Here is a 13,660-nt window from a genome sequence, read left to right on the forward strand (position 1 = left end):
CACGTGTCTTCTATAATCATCACTTGTCTTCCCAGTGTTGCCAAAAGTTAATGAAGCTACCAAAGCTCTGCAGAGCAGTTAGTGGGCACTCAGAAAATGTTCTGAGGTGGCCTACCAAAGCAGAGAGAGATAAAATTAAATGTATATGTTCATCAGTTTGCTCTGCTGGAGAAAAGTGAGTTGAAGCACTCTAGAGTATCTTTCTGAACTGGTTGCAGATATTAAATTTGGTTTGGAGAGTGTTAGAAAGTAAAGTATGTTCCTTGAATTTGGAGGGTTCTGGAGTTTTTCTTGGACCATAGCTAACTGGGGGACTTGGAAGGCTTTCTGCTTTAAATGGCACTGTTATCTTGGGGAGAAACTAAAACTTTGATGTGCAAACACATTTTTAAAAGCCAAGGTAAGATCATGATTACAACTAAATATTAATAATAATGATAATCGCAATATTTTAAAAGACAATATGCAATTAGTACAGGATTTAATGTTCTTTTAAAAAAAATTTAAGTGTTTATTTTTGAGAGAGAGAGAGAGAGAGAGAGAGACAGAGACAGAGCATGAGCAAGGGAGGGGCAGAGAGAGATAGAGGGAGACACAGAATCCGAAGCAGGCTCCAGGCTCTAAGCTGTCAGCACAGAGCCCAACGCAGGGCTTGAACTCACGAACCGCAAGATCATGACCTGAGCTGAAGTTGGAAGCTTAACCAGCTGAGCCACCCAGGCGCCCCTCAACTAGCACAAGACTTAAAGCAGACTGTTAGATACAACTTCCTTTGTCAATAATTCTTGTTATGAAGTACTACTTGATTTTACAACTTTCTTTTCTGCCTTAATTGTCCATTTCCTTTTACAAAACAAACTGGAGTGGAAGAGCTTGTTTCTGTGACTGCTGACTTTCATAGCTATGATTCCTTTCTGGTCTTAATGATATCTTATTCAGAATTTTTCTTTTCTCTGTTATACCACTGGGAAAGAACAAGAGGAAAGGGACCATAGAGAGGAAATTTTTTACCTTAGCACCCTGAATCATTCGTTGGTTTTTTTCTTCTGTATCAACTGGGGAAGCTTCCCCTCAATGGCTCATGATTTTCTTTTACTTTTATTTTTTAGGAAATTTCATTCCTGTTTCTTCCCATCTGATTTTATTTTGTTTTTATTTTTTTGCTTTGCCTTTTGATTATTGTTAGTTTCTTTGTTGACCATCCCTAATTCACAAACCTGACTCAGACACAAAATTGTTTTCTGTCAGGTTGTAGGTTTGATTTCAGAGAACATGAAGAGATAACAAGATTCTCAAAAGATATTTTGTTTGCATGTGCTCTGAATCCAAAGGCTAACCCACAAGAAGCATCAATTTAGCAAAAGGATATCATTTCAAAAATTTTACTCTGAGTCTTATAATGTGTTCAACCTGAGTATATGGATTTGCTGGTAAATTTCAGGCTTTCACTTTTTCCAAGATAAAGTATAAATTTCCAAGATAAAAATATAAATTTTATCTCAATTCCATCCGGACACCTACATTTGGAGCCGATTCCCAGTTTCAGAGATCCTGGTCTCTGTGTAGGCAGTTCCCCGATTGTCCACGTGAACCCATATCCTGCTGACTGGCTTCAGCTTCTCACTTTTATACTGGTGGAGAGATAAACTTCCGTAATAATGCCATGTCCATGGTCCTGATTCTATTAGCGTCAATGCTCTCAGATATTCAGAGAGAAAGAATGTGTCTGTATTGGGATAAAAATACATCGGAAAATGTGTTTTCACCCCCTCCACCTCAGGCTCATCACTTATGAAAGTACAAGTGGAATAGCAATGAAAGTGAAGAATTGTTACTCACTGCTTTATAAAAGCACCGGCGTCAGAGTGAAGATGAAAGTAGTGCTCTGCATCTGAGAGACATCAAAGCACAAGCATGTGTGTTCCTTTGTTGTTCATGCGTGCTCCTGCTCCTTGTCTTCTTGTAGCGTTTCTGGATCCTTTTACATATGCAAGTCACTGTCTGAAGAACTAGGTCCTGGATGGCTAAAGAAATAAAAGACAAGAGTTTTACCTTGGACTGTGCATTATAATCACCCAAGAAAGGTTTTGAAAATATGGGCCTGAGAAAGAGTATACCATAGTTTAAAAAATTTCTCCACATGATTCTAGATTGTAACCAGTTTTAGGGAATACTGACCTTAGGAGTGATCCCATTCCATCTCTAGAGAAGACATCTCATGTTCTGCTGAGGTGCTGAGCAGGGCAGGCTTGTCTATAAACACAGTGTGTGGGGCTACAGTGCTTTTAGGGGTCCATGGGATGTTTGAATTTCTATTCACAGTAGAAGGAAAAATTAAACTTTTAGGTTAAAAAATTGAATATATAATATTAATTTATTTTTTGCAACAATGCAGTTGTAAAATGCAATTTTTATCTATCTATCTATCTATCTATCTATCTATCTATCTATTTTTAAATGTTTATTTTGAGAGAGAGAGGGAGAGTGAGAGAGAGAGCAGGGATGGGCAGAGAGAGAGAGAATACTAAGTAGCCTCCATGCTGTTAGTGCAGAGCCCAACACAGGACTTGATCCCATGAACCGTGAGATCAGGACCTGACCTGAAATCAAGAGTTGGATGCTTAACCAACTGAGCCACCCAGGTGTTCCTAGTTTATTTTATATTTTTTGGAGGAAGGGTCCAGGAAAGCAAAAATGCTCAGGGCCCATGAAGGTCATAATACATCCTGGCACTGAGTTTATTTTCTAAGTATACTTTCTTTGTGCTCAGTCTATGGTCTGTGTAGATATAGATGGTAAAATATTAACATTGACTTTGAAGAAAGTTTTCATGTCTAATACAGTGAAGTTGGAATGGATAGACCATTGGTTGTAAAGTGAGAGAGAAACCATGATTATATATATAAAGCTCTATCCCCAAATGAAGCTTTCATTCCTGGTAAGAAAATTTGCTGCCAAGTAATTTAAGACCTTATGGGACAAATATGGATAGGCACTGATAATGAGGATAAATACATAAAAATCTTTAGAAATAGTTCTTATAGCCCCCAAACTAATAACAATAATTTTAATACACAACTAAAGAGAATACAATTGATGTTTTTTATGTTTCAAAATATTAATGATGGGTATTATATACATAGTTTTCAGTTGTGTAAGTTCTATGCATGAGAGAAACTTTTCAGGATAATTTCTCTCAAGTTTCAAGAAGTGCTAGTATATTTGCTTTGCTTTGCAGCTTATGAGTTACATGCTAGTAGGTATTTTTGTTTATATCTATTTTTACATTCAAATATTGATGCATTTAGGGGCGCCTGGTTGGCTCAGTCGGTTAAGCGTCTGACTTCGGCTCAGGTCGTGATCTCCCGCTCTGTGAGTTCCAGCCCCGCGTCGGGCTCTGTGCTGACAGCTCAGAGCCTGGAGCCTGCTTCAGATTCTGTGTCTCCCTCTCTCTCTGGCCCTCCCCTGTTCATGCTCTGTCTCTCTCTGTCTCAAAAATAAATAAACATTAAAAAAAATATTGATGCACTTATGATTTTATGGTAACCCTTTGACTCCTACTGGACCCCATTAGCCCTGGAGACACTGAACAATTGGATATATAATATGACAAAGCTGCTGGAAATACTATTTATGAAAATCACATTTATAACCTCCTTACATATAGGTTCACTCAGCCTTAGCTTCATTGATGGCATGGAGCAGAGCTCTCGGATCTATTCTTTCAACTCCTTTTCACAATTTCCAGGTTCCATGTTCTGCAAAACAATGCTAAGTCAGTGTTTGTTACTTTTGCCCAGTGCTGCCCAGCCTTCTGCTCTTGCTCTGTCATCTGCTTTTTGTCTTTGCCTCTTTAATTAGACCTGCTTAGAGTAAGTCAAGGTTCATATAACCTTGCAGTGAAAATTTTCCACTTGTCCAAAAAGGTATAGAGAAGCAAACCTGAGTATTTAGCATTTTTTTTCCCTAAAGAGAACATTCATCTGGGCAGAAAACACAGTTCTTCAAGTCCTGGTTGAAGGGAGAAAAGGAAAAAGTAGGCTATAATATTTACAACCCTGATATCACTATGCCAATCATTAGGGCCCTTGCTGAGTCCCACTCAACAGCAAGATCACCAACAGTGTGGTCCTGGGGTTCAGCGAGGCCATCAGAATCAAAGTTATGCTCTCTGAGGTGCTAAATATGTGTGAAGAATGGATAACAGTGAGTCACCCAAATAAGTGCTGGATAATCAGTTAGAGATGTGATTTTAGGCAGGCTTGCAAGTGAGTGTACAGAATGCAGTCTCAGAAGTGGATTCCAGCAGTGCTGTGGATCAATGTTGGTGTTGGAGGAAGTCATCAAGAGGATGTGACTGCTGGTTGACTCTTGAGCTGAACCCAGGCAATTGAAGGCTTCTCATTCCTGTCCTTCGAATGTACATTCTACCCACCGTTCCCATAGTGGGAACCATTTTCAAGGACATAGCGCTGAAAGAGTAGGATGTTTTGGGGACCATTTGGATGATATATGTAACCGGACCAGGGCATCTCTTAATCTTTTAAGATTCTGGTGGGTGGGTGGTAGATATCTACTAGTCTCATGGCTTCCTGCCACAAGCCTCATAGGTATGTTCCCTAGCTTATTAAACCTTCCACCTAATAATATGGTGTGGTCTGCCTTTTTCTTTGGTTTCTTCTTGCCCGTGGTGTTTGGGGGCCAGTTTGTGAACCAATATTTGGCCACTGGAGAGAAAGCCAGGTGGAACAGCAGATTAACTTCCTTTGAACAAACTTTGGTACAACTCAAAAGTGGGAGACAGAACTATGGGGAGTGATTAGTCTGGAAACCAGGAGTCATGAAAACTATGCTGTGGTTTGAGTTTTGGTGAGTTTGAAGTCATTACTAACTGTACAGAGATGTCCAAGTCATTTATATGCACATTGTCTCTCTTTTAGGTTCTTCAGCTGGGATCAGATATCCTTCCTCAGTATAAGCAAGAAGCGCCAAAGACGCCACCACACATTATTTTACACTATTGTGCTTTTAAAACTACTTGGGATTGGGTGATTTTAATTCTTACCTTCTACACCGCCATTATGGTTCCCTATAACGTTTCCTTCAAAACGAAGCAGAACAACATAGCCTGGCTGGTGCTGGACAGTGTGGTGGACGTTATATTTTTGGTTGACATTGTTTTAAATTTTCACACGACTTTTGTGGGACCTGGTGGAGAGGTCATTTCTGACCCCAAGCTGATAAGGATGAATTATCTGAAGACTTGGTTTGTGATCGATCTGTTGTCTTGTTTACCTTATGACATCATCAATGCCTTTGAAAATGTGGATGAGGTAAGTTTCTTTTTTTTTTTTCTGAGTACTGTGGTTCATATGTTTTGAGAAAATTAAGATAAAAGTTTACAGATAATCGAAACTTCTTTTTAGCCACATGTTCAGCCTTCACCCTACTTGCCATAAATTGTAATATTCAATTACTTTATGTTAATTTTCATCTGCTTCCTTTTCTTGCTTTCTGGTTGATAATACCAATTACTGGGACAGTGGTTGTGGTTGGAAATTGTGGTTTGAAAAGTGGAGGTTGTGGTTGGAGGAGGCAGAACAGAAGAAAAGTCGTAGCATTTGGGGCAAAACAGTTTATGAACTAGGTAATTGACTAAAAGATATGAAACAGATGTATTTTCTTTGGAAAACTGTAGCATTTTAAAACGCTATGCATCCATAGATCTTTTGTCTCCTCCTCTCCAGATATATATGGTAGCAGTGCTTGATTGAGATAATATAAAAAAAAGTTTATGGAAAAGTCTTAAATTTTTGCCTTTTTGGGTTCTTCTTTATAGCCTTTGCTTTAAATTTTGTCTAAGCACATTTGTGGCTAGAGACTATATTGGATGATTTCTGATGTCTGGTCTAGTTCAAGGTTCTGCTCATTCAGTGTGTTATCTATACAATTACAAACACTTAAAATATGTAATGTCTTAAAAGACCACTTTATCCAGAGCTTCCTAACTTGTAACTTAATAGTGGATGATTTTCAACTTGCTACATCAAGCTAATAGGATGCAACCAATAATCTCAACTAATAACATAAAAATGAGTCAATATAGAATGCATCTATTATTAAAATATGTTCATAATGATAATATTACAAACTTAATTTCCCTAAAGATTCTACTCTGTCCTTGTCAGCTGTTCAGATGGAAAATTCTCCACTACATTGTTGTTGTTATTCTATGTATGTTGGGAGGTAGATAGAAACTATTCGGTGACTTTTTTCCATACAATTTCTATGCTCACTTAACTTTAATGTTATTAAAAAAACCCTATTTCCCTGAAAGTTAAGTGCAGACATTGTGTTTTGATGCCATACACATTAGTTTAAAAATTACAGAAAAAAGAGCAATGATAGTAAATTATTTTATAATTTTAGATTCCATTTACATCAAGCTTTTAAAGGTACATTTATTTCTTTCCTATTTACCCTCTGGAAAGGGTTGAGAGGAGTTTATTTTGAAAATGTGAAATATGATAAGGAGATGATAGAAGTTATATTTCACTTACTATATGAATGTATATATTAAGATTTCAGTCATTTAGAACATAGACACCAATATTTTAATAACAAGAATCAAAAGATTGGCTCAGCTCATAAAAGGGAAGATACATTAAATGTGTTACAAAATAATAAATGTATTTGACATAATATATAAATATATCAAGAGATCCTCAGCCTCATGCATATTAAGTAAAATGCAAAGTAAAACTATACACTGACATACCATTTTCAGGTTGTTACAAGCAAAGCTTAGTTTGAGTACCTGGGTGGCTCAGTTGGTTGAGTGTTGGACTCTTGATTTCTGCTCAGGTCATGATCTCATGGTCATGGGATCAAGCCCCACATCAGGCTACCTGCTGAGCTCGGAGCCTGCTTAAGATTCTCTCTCTCCTTTTGTCCCTCCCCCACATGCGATTGTTCTCTCTCTCTCTCTCTCTCTCACAAAAAACACAAAACAAAAGAAAACACCAAAAAAAAAAAAACCCCAAACAAAACCAAAAACCAAAAACCAAACAAAAACTTTGCTAACACACTAGGATGGTGAGTATGGTGGCTAAGAAGGTGCACTGCTCAGATCTTCCTTCATGAAAACCTGCTACCCAGAGCACAATGCATAGCTTCCTGCAACCAGCTCTTGGTTTGGGAAAGACAACTGTTAGCATCTTTTTCGAACTCAGCATTCATTCAGTGAGTTATCACACTGTCACACTAGTAGCTTGAAACTGGCCATGGCCACAGTGGGAGTATTTACACCCAGAAAGACACAAATGGTATGAATAAAGACTTTTTTTTTTTGACTGACAGCTGCTGCATTTTCTGATCTGTTGCATTTCATACACTGAAGCCATATTTCCCCAAGGCTACTCTTAGCCAATAATTAAGAATGGTGGTAAACAGTATAGTTAGTCGACTCCTGCTCAATGGGGAACTCCTCTATTGAGTAGCATTTGCTCTGGGGCTCCCCATTTACCTGTACTGTGGTCTGAGACTGTTCTACCCAATACCTCTTCAGACGTGTCAGACCTGCATTGTGGTCTGAAGCCTCCTCCCTCTTCCCTTTATCTTTCCCAGGTATTCATCTCAGTAAAACTCTTGCACATGTAACCCTGACTTGGCAGCACTCTGTAGGGGACGTGAACTAGTAAAGTGAACGTGTGGGTATTCTCATATATTGCCCAAGGGGAAGGTAAATTGGTAAAACTTCTATGCAGAATGATTGACATTACCTCATTTTGGAAAAAACAAAACAAAACAAAACAAAACAACCCTAGAGCCAACCACTTTCGCATTGTTTAGGAGATTCTTTTATTATTGCTTGCATGTCAGCAAACAACAAGATTACCTACCTACCTCTTGGTTTTTCTTTTTTTAATTTTTAATTGTCTTTTAAAGTATCGGAGCTTGAACTTGTGACCCTGAGATCAAGACCCAAGCTGAGATCAAGAGTCAGATGCTTAACTGACTGAGCCCCCCCCAGGTGTCCCTGATTTTTCAGTTTGAGGCCTTGTCTTTGACTTCGCAAATGGCATTTTCTCCCTACTCTTAATATGTCCATGCACTTTTCCCATCACCTAGTTCTCACAATACAGGTAAATCATCCTTTTGGTTCAATAAGTATTAGGTGTTCACAACATTATTACTACAGGTATGGAACCTTAAACATGCTATGATTGTTTTCCTGCACTTTACATTTTCCCGAGCATTAATAAATATCTGGGTTTATTGTTTGCTTGGTTTTATGTACTTATCACTAATTCAAACACTAAGCTCTCTGCCAATTGTTTAAATTTTTTTTTTTAAATTTTTTTTTCAATGTTTATTTATTTTTGGGACAGAGAGAGACAGAGCATGAACGGGGGAGGGGCAGAGAGAGAGGGAGACACAGAATCGGAAACAGGCTCCAGGCTCTGAGCCATCAGCCCAGAGCCCGACGCGGGGCTCAAACTCAGGGACCGCGAGATCGTGACCTGGCTGAAGTCGGATGCTTAACCGACTGCGCCACCCAGGCGCCCCTCTCTGCCAATTGTTTAAATGTTCTCTCATTACATCGATGCAAGCAATATTCTATCAACATCATTTAAAAAAATTTTTTTTTAATGTTTTATGTATTCTTGAGAGAGAGAGAGAGACAGAGCATGAATGAGGGAGGGGCACAGTGAGAGAGGGAGATACAGAATCCCAAGCAAACTCCAGGCTCTGAGCTGTCAGCACAGAGCCCGACGTGGGGCTCGAACTCACAAACTGTGAGATCATGACCTGAGCCGAAGTCAGAAGCTCAACCGACTGAGCCACCCAGGTGCCCCTATCAACATCATTTTCTTAAACAAATTTTTTTGCTCCCACCTCCCACATGATCGACCATTTGGCTACTTATAACATTCTAGGCTAGAGAGAATTTCTCCTCAGAATTTTGAAAGACATAATGTCATTGTAGTCCATCTTCTAAAAACTGTTAAGAAACTTGTAACCACTAGGATTTTGGCCCTTTTACATGGCACCTGTTCTCTCTTTCTGGAAGTTTGGTGTGCTCTCTTTGTCTCTGGGTTTTGAAACTTTCTGATGATAGGCCTTAGTGTGGGGTCCATTTTCATCAGTTTTATTGGGCACTGATGGTGGCCCTTTTCAATCTGGAAAAGTGTGTCTTATGTCTTAATTTCTTTTTCCTGAAATTATTTTCTCCACCCTTCTCCTCACTTTTTTCTTGCTGGTATTCCTTTTATTCAGACATTATATGGATTGGACTGGCCTTCTAGTTTTCTTTTTTTCTTCTTTCCAATTTTCCAACACTTTCTATTTTTGCTACACTGTCTGGGAGATTTCCTCAACATTATTGTCTAACTTTCTTTGTCCTTAATGATTGTTTTTGTTCAAGATCTATTTAACTTGATATCAATAAAGCTAAATTAGCTTTCATTTAGTATTGGCATATATAGATATATCTTTTAAATTTTATTATTATAGATTATTAAACTCTAGCTGTATCTTTATCTTATATAGATTCTGAGAGGCTTTTTAAAAAATGTATATTATTTTTTTGAGAGAGAGAGAGGGAGAGACAGAGACAGAGAGCAAGCAGGGGAGGGCAGACAGAGAGGGAGACACAGAATTGGAAGCAGTAAATTCTGAGAGTCTTAACTGACAAGCTTAATCTATGCATATATTTTGAGATTAATTGCATTGTTATTTACGTAAAGCATTTTATTCTCTACTTTAAAATACCTTTGTTCTTTTCTCTCTGTTTTTATTCCTTTTTTCTTCTATTTTTTGGATTGATTTTTTTCTCTCACCTACTGGATATCTTCCATTAGTTTGGAAGTTTTTCTGTTAATTGATTACTCTTAACATTTCTTTTTAAAAATATTTTAAAATTTTACTTATTTATTTTTAAATGTTTATTTTTGAGAGAGAGAAAGGGAGAGAGAGAGAGGGAGAGAGAATGAGTGGGGAAGGGGCAGAAGGAAAGGGGGACAGAGGATCTGATGCAGGCTTTGCACTGACAGCACACAGCCTAATATGGGGCTTGAAGTCACGAACCATGAGATTATGATCTGAGCCAATGTGGGATGCTCAACCCACTGAGCCACCCAGGTGCCCCTGATTACTCTTAACATTTCTAGCATCATTATGTGGCTTATTAGTATCTTTACTCTTTTCCTAATTAATTCAAGGACCTTTGTTCATCTCATCTTTGAAATTATTATTGTCTTGTATTTTGCATCTATATTTTTTAACTTTCCCTTTTAATTATTATATTGTAGTCTTATTTATTTATTGAAAGTTTATTTCTTAGAGAGAGAGTGAGAGCAAGAGCGAGCGAGCGAGAGTGAGAGAGAGAGAGAGAGAGAGAGTGAGATCGTGAGCCGGTGAGGAGCAGAGAGAGAATCCCAAGCAGTCTCCGCATTGTCAGTGTGGAGCCCAATGCAGGACTCAAACTCATGAACCATGAGATCATGACCCGAGTGGAAACCAAGAATTGGTTGCTTAATTGACTGAGCTACCCAGGTGCCCCAATTGTTGTCTTATTTAATTTCAATACTTATTTAGATGTACCCACATGTCCATCAGTTTCTTTGATCACATTATTTTATCCATTTTTGGCTTCTTTCTGGTTTAGTTCCTGTGGATCAACTCTGTATTATCTATTATATGACATCCAACTTTCTGGAACATACTTCTTCAGGGAAACCTTCCTACATTATGTTAAAAAGCAAAATTCAGCCGAGTAAATTTTAAAGGCCGTACTGGCTTTATTCAATGATTCATGAGTTGGGCAACTTCCCATCTAGCAAATAGAAAGGAGCTCTGAGGAGCTGTACAACACAGAAGACTTTTATAGGCAGAAGGGGGCAAGACAAAGACATAATTAGCAAAGAGTGGGTTATTTCAGGCAACGTCACCTTCATTTAGGGGAAGGCCAGGTGTCTATCAGGCAGGTTACTTCATTAGTGCTGACCAGGTAAATCCAGATGGACTGGTTAAGATTACATTCCTGGGAGAGGCTGAAACTGCAATCAAGTTGATGTTAAGTCTTGGTTCTGTAACACAGGCGGGCTTAGCACAAGTGACTCCCATTTTGGGCCTTTTTTAAAAAAGTAATTTTTCCAAAGCAACTCTAATGAATATCTTCATCGTATTTCATCTTCATTTATGTACATGAGTGCACATTAATGTAATTGAAGTTATTTTTCTTTTGTTGCTTTGTATGTGCTCATGAACACATACCATTTGTTGTGGGACCTGGGGTCTTATTCCTTCCTTAGGATATGTTTGTTGTGAGCCTTTGGGATGGTTACTCTGGCTCTCAGTTTCTGTGTCTGTAAGAAAAAGGAAGGAATACCCAATTACTTACACCACAGGGTGGTTATAAGGAATAAATGGGAATAGAGACATGAGTGAATTTTACTTGTAGAATTTTCCTATCTGAGAGGATATTATTATTTCCTTTGTGTATTTTTTTTCCCCTCAGCTTGATTCTAAGACCTGTGATAGGGAACAATGTGGCCCATCTCCTTGGTAATCCTTTATTATTCTTCGTGCATATCAGTGACTCACTGACCTGAAGCAATGACGTATTAGCAAGGTTTTAGTAAATTGTACAATGACATAAAACTTATGATGAAGTGAGCTGGTGGTGGCTTGGGAATAGGAGAGTATGAATCTGAAAATAGCAGTTTAATCCTTTAATGTGATGCGGGTGCAGGACTTAATAACTCTTTATTTTCAACATTGTTTCAGTTGATGTGCACTCTGAAGGTAATTTGATTTACTAGGAATTCACAAACTGAATATGTGATTCTGTAAGAGAGTTGTGAGGCATGGAAGACAGCGTCCATTAGAGGAAAATGTTCTGTTTGAGAAGACGTAATGCAGATTTCCTAGAAACCATAACCCAGGGTAAAAATGTAACGAGGAATCCAAGGAATAGAATCAAGCACTTTTTTTTTTTATTATTCTTTTTTAAGGGAGAAAGCGTGAGCGGGGGAAGGGCAGAGAGAGAGAGGGAGACAGGATTTCTGAGCTGAGGATGCAGGCGGGAACTCAGGAGCTCATGACCTGAGCTGAAGTCAGTTGCTCAACAGACTGTGCCCTCAGGTGCCCCAGAATCAAGCTCTTTTTTTCTTTTCTTTTTTTCTTTAAATTCAAGTTAATTAACATACCATATAGCCTCAGCTTCAAGAGTAGAACCCAGTGCTTTATCTTTTATATAGGACACCTAGTGCTTGTCCTGAAGAAAAGTGTCCACCTTAATGCCCATCACCCACTTAACCCATCTCTCCACCCACCTCCCCTCCAGCAACCCTTAGTTTATTTTCTGTATTTATGAATCTCTTAAGGTTTGCCTCCCTCTCTGTTTTTATCTTATTTCAAGCTCTTTTGTATGTGTGTTTGAATGCCACTCTGGGTGGTCCACGGAACCTGATTTCTGGGAGGCCTGGAAATGAATTATAGGGCATTAGGGAAAGATATGGCAGCTGCAGGTAACACCATTTGATAGTGTAAGTGGACATAGGAAACCTGATATACACAGGACAGAGAGTGGTATTAGTAAGTGCTAAACATGATAAACTAGGTCGTGACACATTGAAATTGGGAAAAAGATCACTAATGTATTGTCTCAGGGGGCAAAATGGATCGGTCAGCTACTGCTAAGTGGAAGTATATAAATATTTTAAATTTTCTGAAAAGCTTATGGAAAAACATTTCTACACTGTTATTATTATTATTATTATTATTATTATTATTATTATTTGCAGTTTATGCTTATGAATCTGTCACATGCATTATTATGTTTTGGCATACATATTTACATTGCATATTTTTTGTTTCTTATCTAGCCATCAAAACAAGAATTGGAAATTAAAGAGGCTAATTTTACTTATAGATTTTGGTGACTTTTTCAGCCTCTGATTTCTTTTTCTCACTTCTGTTGAATTTCAGACCCTCAACTAAATAGAGCATGTTAGAAATTGCTATTTAATACAATTTCGTTGCCATTACTTTTTCATTAAAGCCTACAGATAATTTGCAATAATGTTTGAGTGGTATAGGTAGAGATTACATAATCTTTTTTTTTTTTTTTTTTCTTTCCTACATTTAATCTAATTAGATCCTTAGAAACACTGGCCAGTCCACTTTGGAATTTATTGATTTTTCTTATCAGTGTGTTTGCACAGATGATAATAGACTTTATTTTTAAGAGCAGTTTTAAATTCACAGCAAAATTGAGAGGACGGTACAGAGATTTTCCATGCAGAGGTTGCCCCCACATACACTTAGCCTCTCCATTACTAACATCCCCCACCAGAGCAGTACATTTATTACCACTGATGAACCTGCATTGACACACTATTAGCAAAACCCATAGCTGTATGTTCTTTGGGTTTGGACAAATATATAATGACATGTATCCACCATTACAGTATCATACAGAATACTTTCACTGCCTTAAAAATCCTCTGTGCTCGGGGCGCCTGGGTGGCGCAGTTGGTTGAGCGTCCGACTTCAGCCAGGTCACGATCTCGCGGTCCGTGAGTTCGAGCCCCGCGTCAGGCTCTGGGCTGATGGCTCGGAGCCTGGAGCCTGTTTCCGATTCTGTGTCTCCCTC

The 13,660-nt window shown here is 38.3% G+C and overlaps 1 protein-coding gene across 1 annotated transcript in view; it reads left to right on the forward strand.

The window, feature by feature from the left end:
- Nucleotides 1–13,660, forward strand: part of KCNH5 (potassium voltage-gated channel subfamily H member 5) — a 306,984-nt gene that overhangs the window by 64,658 nt on the left and 228,666 nt on the right. Inside the window, exon 6 of the mRNA XM_025919324.2 lies at nt 4,941–5,333. Coding sequence (XP_025775109.1) covers nt 4,941–5,333 — 393 coding nt within the window. The remainder of the gene's footprint in view (nt 1–4,940; nt 5,334–13,660) is intronic.

This window comes from Puma concolor, chromosome B3 (assembly GCF_028749965.1).
Source record: "Puma concolor isolate L17-30 chromosome B3, mPumCon1.1.hap2, whole genome shotgun sequence".
Taxonomy (NCBI): domain Eukaryota; kingdom Metazoa; phylum Chordata; class Mammalia; order Carnivora; family Felidae; genus Puma; species Puma concolor.